Source organism: Trachymyrmex septentrionalis, unplaced genomic scaffold (assembly GCF_001594115.1).
Source record: "Trachymyrmex septentrionalis isolate Tsep2-gDNA-1 unplaced genomic scaffold, Tsep1.0 scaffold9, whole genome shotgun sequence".
In the NCBI taxonomy this organism is placed as follows: domain Eukaryota; kingdom Metazoa; phylum Arthropoda; class Insecta; order Hymenoptera; family Formicidae; genus Trachymyrmex; species Trachymyrmex septentrionalis.
Genome location: NW_017306091.1, coordinates 2,617,570 through 2,630,204, shown reverse-complemented (window position 1 = coordinate 2,630,204; position 12,635 = coordinate 2,617,570). Strand labels below are relative to the sequence as shown.

The following is a 12,635-nucleotide window of genomic DNA, read 5'->3' as shown; positions in this document are numbered from 1 at the left end:
AATTTTTTAAATTAATAAAATACATTAAAATATAAACATAGATAAGAAAATAAATAAATATTTTACATATTTTAAATATATTAAATTTAAATAAATATGTAAAAATTAATAAATAATAATACTTAACAGTTCGATTTGAGAAATCCTCAGCGAGATGTCGAATTTCGTTTACAACCCGCGAGTGCGATAATATCCCATAATTGTATACATACGTGTATACGTATTAATAATTGTATATTCCGTATATAGACTTATATAAAACGCACGAAGCGGTTATTCGAAGGCTACTCGTTTCAGATTTTATTTATTTATAGCGACAAGCCGTTTCTGTACCTGTCGGCTCGATACTTGGCTTCGAGTTTTATCAATGGAAAAAGAATTCGGACTTAACTACGTGGATCCCGCGTATGCGGGATCATTTTAATATCCTATATAACGTTAATGTTTTTCATGTAAATGTATATTCTAGACACTCTCTCTCTATGTCAATGAGCATGTCTATGTGTTTGAGTGTATGCGTATCATGTGTACAATGAATAAAAGAACATTTGCACGATCCAATTTTGTTGGTATAATTTTGCACGAAGAAAACAATATGTTGTTACAATGTGCTTTATTCCATATTTTAGTACAAATGAAAACATTAATAGAAACACTTTGCGATAGAGAATATCTTTTCGCAGAATATCTTCGTAAAAAATTATTCCAAGATAGAACGTGCAAAGATACTTTTCTTATTCATATATATCTCATATAATTGTATTTTGTTTTTATAATCTATTGAGATTTCGCAATAAGGTCACTAATCAGTCAAAGAATGAAAAAAAAAAGACGCGAATATATTTTCCATGTATATGTTTGCGTGTGTGTATGTGTGCGTGTGTTGCATGTGTAATTGTTATGTATTTGTATATGCAAGCACGTGTAAGTGTTAGATGATTACGTTCTTCGAATCATTCGAAGTGTGAAACAAAAGACCGACGCGCAACCTGCACGCACCGTCGTCGTATAAGCTTCTCACGTCAATCCTTCACCCTGACGTATCCTTGTCTAGAATTATTTCTTTTTTTTTTACTAATGATGCGACGACCGCAAATTCACGACGCTGTCCTAGAGTCTGTCTTTTGAAGGAGAAAGAAGCTTTTTATTATTAATGATCAGTAATTTAATTCGAGTTTCTGTGCCTTTTCGAGTTTGTGTCTGCATGAAAGCCTTAGAATCTGATCTTGCTTAATCTGAAATGTGTAGCGTTATTTTGATCGTTTTGACCGTATGCTTGTTACATAGTAGTCCTTAATAAATGAATAAATTGATTATAGACCGCAATTTTAACCTTCAGGAACAATAGTCGATTAGTCTCATCAGTTATCCGTTGTTCTTTCTATCTTTCTATAAAGTTCTATTGACGATTGTTTCTTTTTTTCAGATAATTCCGATTTAAAATCGGTATACATGATAACATGATTCTTCCAATCCTCAAAAGTCTTGAATATTTTTAGAATATATTTAAAAAAAAAAAAAAGGATTTTATTCCCGAAGATCTTGAATTATCAAAGCGGCGTTTAGTCGAGAAAATTCCTTCATGAGGATATCATCTCACTTCTTTTTCTCCTTTTCGCTCTCACGTGTATAACATATATTTTTCTGAGCAGCTAAAAGCTATGAAAGCACATGGACAGACCAATCGACGATAGGACATAGCAGAGTGGGACGATAACCTTCTTCCCAGAAGGGCTGTCCTGCCCTACCCTACTGTTCGTAGTTCTTCGTCAAAGCGTCTTTTTCTTCTCTTGTCGTTTCGAAGATCATTGCTTTTAATTCTCCGCGCCGTTGTTGCCCTTTCCCCAGAACTTGTCGAAGCGATTTCGCGCCTTCTCTAAGACATCGGTCGCTGCTGAACGTTGTGCTGAGCCCGGTACCACTGTTGGTGCTTCCAGAACGTGGTAACCACCCGCAGTGCTACCTCCGGTGCTACTTCCTGTACCCGCAGTGCTGCTACTGCTACCGCCAGTACCTTGAGCTGGCGACTCGGCTTCGAGAACGCGGTAACTCTGTGGTGCAGGCGACGTCGATGATGTCGTCGTCACCGGCGCTGTCGTGATCGCCACCGGTATACCACCTTCCCTTTTACTTTCCATCTCGAACGTCGGGTCTTCCAGACGTCTCAGGTTCGTGCCTGTCACTGACTTTATCGACGATTCCGGGCTCTGTCGCTCTTTCGTCTCCTCGACAACATCGGTGATCTCCTAAAATTAAACGCAAACAAAATTAACGTAAATTACTCTCTTTGTCGCTGTAAAACGTAACAATATATCGCTTATGTATATGTGCTATATTTAACATAAATAATATATAAATGAGATTATATTTTATATCAAATTAATTTGGATTGTAAATTATTGCCTTTGGAATATTTAGAACAAGATACAAAATATGCACGTAATACATTTTTACAATAAATTTTTTTTTATTTTTACTTATTTATTTTTTAATATTATGTGTTCTTTACGAAATATCAATGTCGATATTTTTAAAACTAGATAGTAAATAAAATTTTTTACATGATTCCATTCTAGTTGTTCTACATATAAAATTATTAAACTAAACTCAATAAAAAAATCAATCAAAACATTAGGAATATTTCATGTTTTACTTTTTTCGTATATTTTTTAATAAAATATGAAATGTATTTTGCAAAATATTCATTTTTTAATTAGCTTACTTTAATATTTTCGAACACACACACACACACACACACACACACACACCCACACGCATAATAATAAGGTATAAAAAGAAAATCCCTATATTTAAAAGAGAGTACACGATTTGTTCAATGTTATACGAGTACATACATGCGAGTGAATACATCGATAGATATAGGTTCTGACCTTCCCATCCTTCGTAGGTGTGTCCTGCGCGTTCGTGGGCAATGGACTGTCCCTCTCCGAGTCTAAGTCCTTGTGGCCGTTTATGCCGCTAAAACTACCGAGCGAGACGCTTTCGCTCTCGGGTGATTTGTAGCCGGAGTGCTGGGAATGCTGTGATTTGTGTTGAGCCGCAAGCTCCGGTGGTGCTGATTGCGGCGCCGATGGTACTGAGGACGGTGCCCACGTCTTCGCCTCACTATGCGGACGCGTCAGAGGTTCTTCGAAATAAAAGAGCAATTAGAATTACGATCATGATAATATTATTTATGGTATTATGTATGTCAAATCATAACACGCTGAAAATTTATATACATAAAGTACATGGAAAGAATTTGTTAAAATATTTATTTAATTATAGATATGATAATAATTTGGACTACCAAAATAATTATGTAGGATCAAGCATGACGATAAATGCTGACAACAATTTTTATATTCTAGACACCAACTTATAATCTTATAATTATAATTTCGATAATCCAACAAAATTATATTCAGATAGAATATTCTACGTATTTTTAGAAAATTATGCGTTAACAGTAATATATATACGTTTGTATTGTAGCCTAAAACCTGCTTTTTGTAACTAAATTGTTCTTTTAACTTCTTGTACTTTTTGCAAAGATAAATCATGCAAAAAGTTCAGCTAAAAAAAAAACAGACCTCTTGTCTGGGTCTAAATTTCTAGATAAAATATTCATATCGACTCTGTATATATTTCTATTGATTTAAATATTCTAAAAGCACTTGTATTTTATAAAAATGTTTTGAGAATGTTTTGCGCATTTTGAAACTTTCCGATCACATCTTCCATCAAGAGTTCTTACCTTCCCGGACATTTTGCGTCACGGTGAAAGTCTTGCCGGTGTCGAGGGGTACGGTCCAATTTACGGGTTCCGGCGAGCGCATGATCATCTGCTCCGGCGACTTTACTCTCGTTGGCTCCGGTGGGCTCTTCACCACCGGCTCGTCGTCTAGCCAGGGACTTGCTTGGGTGACAGGCGCTGGCCCCACTGCCTTTGTCGTTTGCGACGGTGGCGTCGAAGCGACGCTCGAATCCCCGCCGGTGACATCCCCGTTTACTTGGGGTTCCGCCGTCACTGGAACGTTTGAAACGAAACGCTTTATCGTCGACGTAGATGATCGTTCTAGATTCCAACCCCCCCCCTCCCGAATTCCCCGAAGCTTGCACTCGATGATGAGACAAATTATCGTATTAATTCATATTAATTCATATATCCGATATATTTCTCGCCCCTTTCTTGATAATTTATTTGTTACTTGTAATAAGTAAGATTATCAAGAAATTACTTGTTTACCAAATAACATATGGCAATCAACGTTTGAGATTGCAATCATCGCGTTACGATTCAGTTCAAGTTTTGTAGTTTAATTTGAGAATTTGCGTACTACTGAAGGTTACAATTTGTTGTATCTCTCATTATCGTCGCAGCGGCAAAGTTGCAGTTGTATTTGTCGGGCTGAATTCAACGTGTTTAGGATATTTACTTCTCTAAAGAGAGAGAGAGAGAGAGAGAGAGAGAGGGAGAGAGAGAGAGAGAGAGAGAGAGAGAGAGAGAGAGAGAGAGAGAGAGAGAGAGTTACGAGAGTTACGAGAGTTGTTGAGTGCTGTGGGAAATTAAACTGGATGATGTTACGAATGTGGGCTTGGTACGTCCAAAGCCAGGCGTTGACATACACAATCCGACGTGATTAATTGTGGATGACAAAGAAATAAACCTTTCGCTGCGACATCTCGCAATCGTAATATCTTAATCAAAATATCGAAAAATCTATTGAACATTTTATTCACTTACTGAGTTATATTACACGCCACAAATATAGTATTATCTTATAAGCTATCAATATATGTATAATTAATTTTTTTTTTTTTTACTTAAACCGATATATTAATTGACTATCGCGTACTATCGTAAGTCTAGTAATTATGGACCAGCAGATGAGGCAGCAAAAGGATTAATGAAAAACACTTAAATTATTTCCCCAGACAGTATCGACAATCCTTTGCAAGTGTCATTACGATAAATATTACTCAACATTGAAAGTGCTGATTATTCTACGCTGCTGCGACGAAATATCTTTGTCCCCTCATCAATAGGAAATATCTTGGATTTCTTAAAATACAATATTTTTACATATTGATACACCTCTCAAAAGATTTTAATGCCGGCATCGAGTGCAGGCGAGATTCTCTCTCGAGCGTGAATATAGAATATACGAAGGCTGTTAATAATATATATATCTCGGAAGGTACACTGGCGTTCTCGGGATGCAATATAAAGATACGCAACAATACATACAGCTACAGACATGGGGAGAGAGAAAGAAAGAAAAGGAGGAGTGAAAGGAAAAAAAAAGAAAAAGGGGGAGGATGAGAGGGTGAGAGAGAGAGAGAGAGAGAGAAAGAGAGAGAGAGAGAGAGAAGCACAAAATGTGAATATGTATATTTACATATATTTATATATACACACGTATGATCCATAATGTGCAAGTGCGTGTATACCGCGCAACAGGTTGACAAAAGGGCTTAACGTACATAAATATGATATCGTTTTCCCGATAAATCGCAGAAACGATCACTCGATCTTCCGCACTTGAACTACTTTATGCTTCATTATTTGTTTATATATCACTTGAGTCTTCGCAATAACACGAAAGAAACAAGGAATTGCACAATTTGCCCACGAAATGGACAGTTTTATTCTTTGTCTTCGAAGAAATATATTTCTGATGAAGAGAGAAAAGGAAAGAGAAAGAAGGAGAAAAAGATAGAGATTTTTCATAAAAACACTCCTATCAAAGTTGTCTTATAAAATTATGTTCTTTCTTAATTTTTTTCTAGTTTCGCTTATTTAATAGTTTTATGAAGGTTATTCACATTATTTTAACAAAGTGAAGAATGGAGATTGGTGAAGAATTCTTATTCTTTCTTATGTCAATATAAAAATATAGATTCCAATTCATACATAAAATATGTATTCTTATTTCGGAAATTTTAACAAATTTTTGTTAATAAAAATATTTAAAATATTGGAATTTATTATAAGCTGTTGAAAGTCAATGTTAAAATGATTTGAGAATTATCAATTTTCTTAAGTTTTTTTTTAAATTATGTTTTTATCAATTTCACAATTATTTTAAAGAAAATATCGAGTTAAAGACTGTACTTAGCTGCTAATATATACCGTTTTATTATTAAAGGCAAGAAACCAATCTCCACTTCAAGAAGACGCTCTATATAAAAGTTCCTAGTTGATATTTTAAGGATTTAAAATAAACTTACGGAAACTAACGATTGCAAGTCACTGCGACCTATAATACACATCGTGTATCAAATATAGGTAGCCAGAGTTGGAAATAAATAATAGAATAAATACGTTCGGAAATAACACAGTCTGCAAAAGGTATACACCCACAAAAAATATGTAATCTTTCCATTGAAAGTATAGCCTTTTCTCATGTGCATTTATATTTAGAAAGTCAGAGCTTCCCATTAATGAAAAATTTTGTCTCGTTGTGCACAGATGACAAGAAAAAAAATCGTAGATATTGCAGTTTGTTCTATACAAAAAATAAACATAATAACAATATATATGTATACATTATTTCGTATGATAAAATGTTTCCACTACAAATATCTGAATGTAATACATATAAAGCAATAAAATCGAATTATTGTATATTCATAGTCACTAACATATTGTCTTTTTCAAAAAATTTCGGAGTACAGAAGTTTTTCTGCGAGAATAATTCGTTACTATTTTTTACACAAAATGAAAAGCAACTTTTAAAAATTTCAAAAGAGTATTTAAGTAGTTAAGAATCCTATATGGTCGTTAAGACATACATGGAGATTTCAACGCAGGAAGATGTCTGACAAAATTAAAGAATTCGTATAATGAACTTTTTTTCACGAATGCACTAATACACATTTTTCAATGATATAGATTTGGTTTATTATGCTTTTGTTTTGCGTTGTTTATTTTATTGATTCAAGTAAAATTTTTACAGAGAATATATATTATGATATATATATTTGAATACATTATGAATTTGAATACATTATACAAGAATAAATTGTAGTGAAACACAATAAATTGGAAATGCGTGCGATAGAGCGTCGATTTTCTATAATTAGATTGATTATAATATTATATAATTTAGAAAAGTCAATCCGAAAGAAATATAATATTTATTATTAATCTTTATATTATTCTTTAAATTTCGATTTTAATAATGCATTTTTTTTAATTTGTAACGCAAAATTCAATACAGAATTATACGAGAAACGAATGACTTTATTTTTCTTTTCTATATAACTCTCTAGAAAAAAAAGTAAATTCATTCTCTGATTATGAATGGCATCTGGAAACTTATCTTAACTTTCTACCCAAAAAAAAGAGTGTTCTGTGTAATCATACTCTCTTTTCAGAGTGGAAAACAATTGGGATAGATAATCACGTAATTATAGAATCCAAATACTAACTTCGTTGACACTCTATCATGCAACGCGACAATAGACAGTGGCTAGGATATACAGAGAAATGGAAACGAAAGAGAGAGAAAAGGTACTTGAAAAGGTATTATTGAATGAAAGAGAGAGAGAGAGAGAGAGAGAGAGAGAGTGTGTGTGTGTATGTGTCATTTTAATTAACCCATATGAATATCTGCGAAACTAAATAAGAGATCTAAAGTCCGGTTTTTCCGGGTTGTACGATTTCAATAGAATATATTTTGATGAAAAAATTTGACTTTGTGAATAGAAGTATAAAATAAACTTTAAAGTGAAATAAAAATCAACTTTGTTTTTTATTTAAATTATTTTTTCTAAACATCTATATTTGTAGACCTTTTCATGATAAATTGAATGACCACATATCCAATATCAACGGAGATCAAATGATGGAAACAGAGCTTAAATTAAGTAACCACGCCCCTGTACTCAAGTCAAATTCTTTTATCAAGTGTCCCTTTTATCGGGTGTCGTATAAAACCATACCTGAAAAAACCGGAGATAGCTCTCGAGATATTCAAGTACGTTAATTCAAATTGGATACTTTGTAAACATAAAGAACAGAAACAAAGATGTCTCACATTAATCACAAAGTTACATCAATAATATAGATACACAGAACAGCGAGCACACGAAGCAAAGACACTGGCTAAATGACTGGACAACGTTAAAAAAAAAAAAAAAAAAAAAGAGCGAGAGACTATAAACCGGGACTCTCTTTTTAGCCACGGCACAACATGCTACTTACTAGCTTGGGCGGCGGTAGTAGCGGCTCGATTTGACGCGGATCGCGTATCGAGGGATGATTTGGATGATGGATCATCGCCGGCGGCTGCAGCCGCAGCTGCTGGATGCCCGCGGGCCAGTTTTGCCTGAGCCTCGTCATTCGCACCACGGCACCTTTGGCTTAAATCTTTAACGCCGCGCTCCGGCCTGGCCGCAGCGGCAGCGCCCGACGTAGGTGGGTGATGGACGGTCATATGAACCGAATACTTTACCGGGGAACGTTTTACCGGGGCGGTACTTGCGCTAATATTATTAGCGGTAGTGACAGTGATGTTGGTGGTGTTAGTAGTGGTTGTGGGTTTGGCGTGATGAAGAGGGCGATGGGGAGGGGCGGTGGTCGCGAGGAAGGCTAAAACATATTGTACAAGAAACAGTACAATTGATGAATAGAGTTCTTTGGGCCGTATCTTGTGCGCGCACATGTCTAATCGCGATTATTCTCATCGAAAGTTGAATCTCGAAATCGATTGGAAAAGCGCGCCTCCTTCGCTCTCGCGAGACTCGGCGCGGCAAGAAAGCTTCCAAGGAAAAGTGAACGACTGATCCTTTTGCGAAAACTTTTTTAATCGTCTTAAGAATATCCTAAAAAAATCTTTTCTTAGCAGTACCTTAGTGTGATTTTAATTGTCTTATAAAAGAAATTTTTTTTTGCAATATATTGTACTTCAATATTGACTTTCTCAAAAAAAAAATAAGTTCTCTCAATAATTATTTGATTATCACTGTTTTAAATATTGCTATTCAAATTATACTTCATTATCATTCAGAAGATAAGTAAAATTGACGTTATTTTTCACGAAATTGACAAGAGCTGAAACTGAGTTTGCCGGAACATTTTCACTACCCTATATATCTCAAAGTCATCAAAATAGATTAATCGTTCGCCCTCGCTCGAATATACAGGAGCCTAATTGCAGTTGAGAAGATGGATTGTATCCACCAGAAAATGTCACTTCTTCTGTAGCGACTAATTGTAAGATGACATTGATTCTTATCACGATATTTCATACCGCTCGAATACACGCGCTAATTAATTATTCCAATTCGGTTGACGTCAACTGTAATATTTATTGTATCAGAATAACGAATAAATATTATGATTAAAAAAATTCATTTTTTAAATTAATTTAATCTATTTAAGCTCGTTATCTCTTGATAAAGTAATTTGCGGAACAAAAGTCAATTTAAAACTTTGTCAATAATAAAATCTTTTTATAATCTTATTTTATTATTTATCTTTTTACTTTATAGTAATTACCCGTTATTATCCAGGCTTCGCGGAAAACGGAACTTTATATCTTCTCATGAATTTACATTGTTGTCCGTATGTACTTTGTATTTTGTAATTTAAGTTGATTACTTGAGTCAATACTTGATAAATATTTGAATGTAGACATATTTGAAACAAGATTTAAATTTTAAGGAGAAATCCATGTCTGGCGATAGAGAAGAAGTGCACCTCAGCACATATACAAGATCTTTTAGCTAGATTGATCAATAATCGTATCATGCATCAAAAATGATTCGCGCACAACGGCGAAAAAGAAAAGGGAAAGAAAATGTAGTTAAGAAAATAATTGTGTGGGATGAATTCGCTTTGCGAATTTCTAATCTTCTGCAAAAAATTTTTCGGGGACCATTCGGAGAGAAGTCTGCAAAAAATTTACAGCAAGTCTAAAATGCATCAGAGATCATCGAGATCGAGAGTCAGAAGGTGAGAGTGAGGATGAATTATAAAAGGGAAGAAAGAGTAGGGGAGCGGGCTCTTTGGTATGCAGTAATTCTGAAAATATGCCAGACCGACGTGACGTGAGAGACAGCGGGCACAGCAGGTGTACGTGGCCAGGTACAGTAAACGTACATTTGCGATGTGGGACTTGCGGGGGCCTCTTGTGGAGCGGAGCAGGCCCTGGGCCCGAGGGTGGCGGCGGTAATGGCGGTATAGGCGGCGTCGACAAGCCAGTCGCCGGGGGAACCGTAGTCGCGGGTTCCCGTATGCTCCAACGGACACGTTGGCCTGGGCCTGCCGCGGCTGAAACACCCGCTGCCACTCCTGATCAATCTAATACACGACACGTCTCCTTGCGATCGTATATTCTCGTGCGAGAACTTGTGAGAAAAAAGCTAGGATTCGCGAAGAGGATAGGTAATTCGGAACGAGTATCAATTTCGATAAAGTAGAAGATAATGACAATGATGTAATGATTATAATTATAATAGTGACAATGGTGATGATGATAATGATAATGATGATGACGCTGATAACAATTACAGAGATGGCGACGATGGTGGAAGATTATCAAAAGCATCATTGTCACCATCATCGCCACTACCACCACCACTATCAAGACGATGATGACGATAATGACGAGACAGTGAATATGATGATCGAGATTGCCACTGATGCGTGAAAACTGTAGAAAGAAAGAGAGGGAGTGAAGAAGGAAAAAAAATTGAGAAGAGAGAGAGATGAGAAGGAGAAAGAGAAGGGTGGAAGAGAGTACCATTATGAAAGGATAGTGAATATGATTTATACGATAATTCATAATGGTGATTGTTATACTCATCAATGATGATGGAAGATGTACGACCCATTGGCTTCGTGATTGCATCATTGAAATGCCTCGAAAGCTGCAGTAATCTCTTAAGCATACATTGTCAATATTGATAATATTAAGGTATATTAATAATTTTGTCGTTAATTTACACCAATGGATTATGAAAGGATGATAATGAATGTATAATTGATTAACGACGTAATGATGTCTTAGATAGTTAACATTGCAGATTACATTGAATAATGAATCACCAGATAACAGCTGTATTTAAAAAGTTTGTAGCATACACAATGTTTGGAATATATACAAGAATATTTAAGTCTCGTTTTAAATTTTTCTCATTAGAATTATATAGATTTTTATTATATTTTCTTAATTTCAAAATTTATTCCAAGTTTGTTTTAAATCTTATTATTTGCTGTATTTAACGTTGCAATAAGAATTTAACATAACTATATAAGGCAAAAAATATAATGAAGTGTAAAATAAAAATAATTAACATTATACACCAAAAACAATGCCTAAATAAATATGATTACCTATCTTATTTCTTCGTACAAATATAAACAATTACATATTTAAAAAAAGTTAGTAGTATAAATAATAAAAAATATGTTACATATATTTGTATTAAAAAATACTTAAATGATAATAAATTTTGTGAACAATAGCATGAGATATAATGGATTTGATGGACGATATGGAATCGATGTGGGGAAACAGTATCAACATGATTCGTCACAGGTTGAAAATAGGATTTTCTCGCTTAATCGCAAAGGACTACGAAGGCGAATAATAAAATCGCACAAATAATTTTCATACAGTATCTATCGATATAACTACCGATTACTAGATGAGGGTTTTAAAGGCAGAGGCAAAGAAATAGAAACAAATAGACAGAACTATCATGCATCTGCCTAAACATTAATGACGACGCAATTATAATAATTGACGCTCACCGCACTTCAAACGCTTTTATGCATTTATGAATGCATTTTCAAAATATTCTTAGCATAAACATAGATATAATCAAATGCCTTGGTAAATGAAACTTAAATCATTTTAAACTTTTACTCTTATTACTTACTTCCTGACGCATATATTATATAATTCATCAGCGTTTTAATTCTATATATAAGATAATTCATTATATAACTCTTACAGAGAGAAAATTAAATATAAAAATTTAATATATCTCTCAGCACAGTATGACGTTATTATTTCTAGACAATTTTAAAACAAAAGATTTTTTAGTACAATACATTTTAGCAAATAGAATAACAAAGAATGAACAAAGTAACAGCTATATAAAGAAATCTCGCGAGCGGTGAGCATCTCTGGCGTACGAGTATAATTGTACAAGTATAATAATTATGTACGACGAACGTTTGACTTTCGAGGCCGACAAGAGCAGACAGCAGTCCAAAAGGTCATAATAATATAGATATATATGTAAATACTCTATCCAAATCCAGTTTATGCACGAAAATGCAAAGGGGACTCGACTGATTACGAGCTCTAATCGATTCAGGAAACGATCCCCTTAGGATAACCGACTGAGAATACTTCCGATAACTAACGCAAAATGTCACTTTCAATTTACGTTACTTACTCGGTCGTGGATGTCTTTCGGGCTCGCTCTTCTCCCTGTGCTCCTTATCCTTGTCTTTCATCTCTTTCTCTTTCTCCTTGACAAAAGAAAGCAAATCCCTTGATACATCTGTTCCAACTGATACAATATCGAAATTTCCTCCATATGATTTCATAGATATCAATATGAATATACACACACACACATACACACACATACATACATATATATATATA

General features: G+C 34.5%; 1 protein-coding gene across 10 annotated transcripts in view; it reads right to left on the bottom strand.

Annotated features, from left to right (window-relative positions):
• Positions 1 to 838: 838 nt before the first annotated feature.
• Positions 839 to 12,635, bottom strand: part of LOC108755698 (mucin-5AC) — a 61,215-nt gene continuing 49,418 nt past the window's right edge. For 5 of the 10 annotated variants that reach the window (XM_018498866.1, XM_018498871.1, XM_018498867.1 and 2 more), the window contains 6 exons: positions 12,421 to 12,496; positions 10,112 to 10,282; positions 8,213 to 8,599; positions 3,758 to 4,030; positions 2,892 to 3,148; positions 839 to 2,246 (listed from right to left, as the gene is read on the bottom strand). In XM_018498866.1, the coding sequence (XP_018354368.1) occupies positions 1,815 to 2,246; positions 2,892 to 3,148; positions 3,758 to 4,030; positions 8,213 to 8,599; positions 10,112 to 10,282; positions 12,421 to 12,496 (1,596 nt within the window). In that variant the 3' untranslated portion in view covers positions 839 to 1,814. The remainder of the gene's footprint in view (positions 2,247 to 2,891; positions 3,149 to 3,757; positions 4,031 to 8,212; positions 8,600 to 10,111; positions 10,283 to 12,420; positions 12,497 to 12,635) is intronic. The other 5 variants (XM_018498870.1, XM_018498873.1, XM_018498874.1 and 2 more) reach the window with 3 other exon arrangements.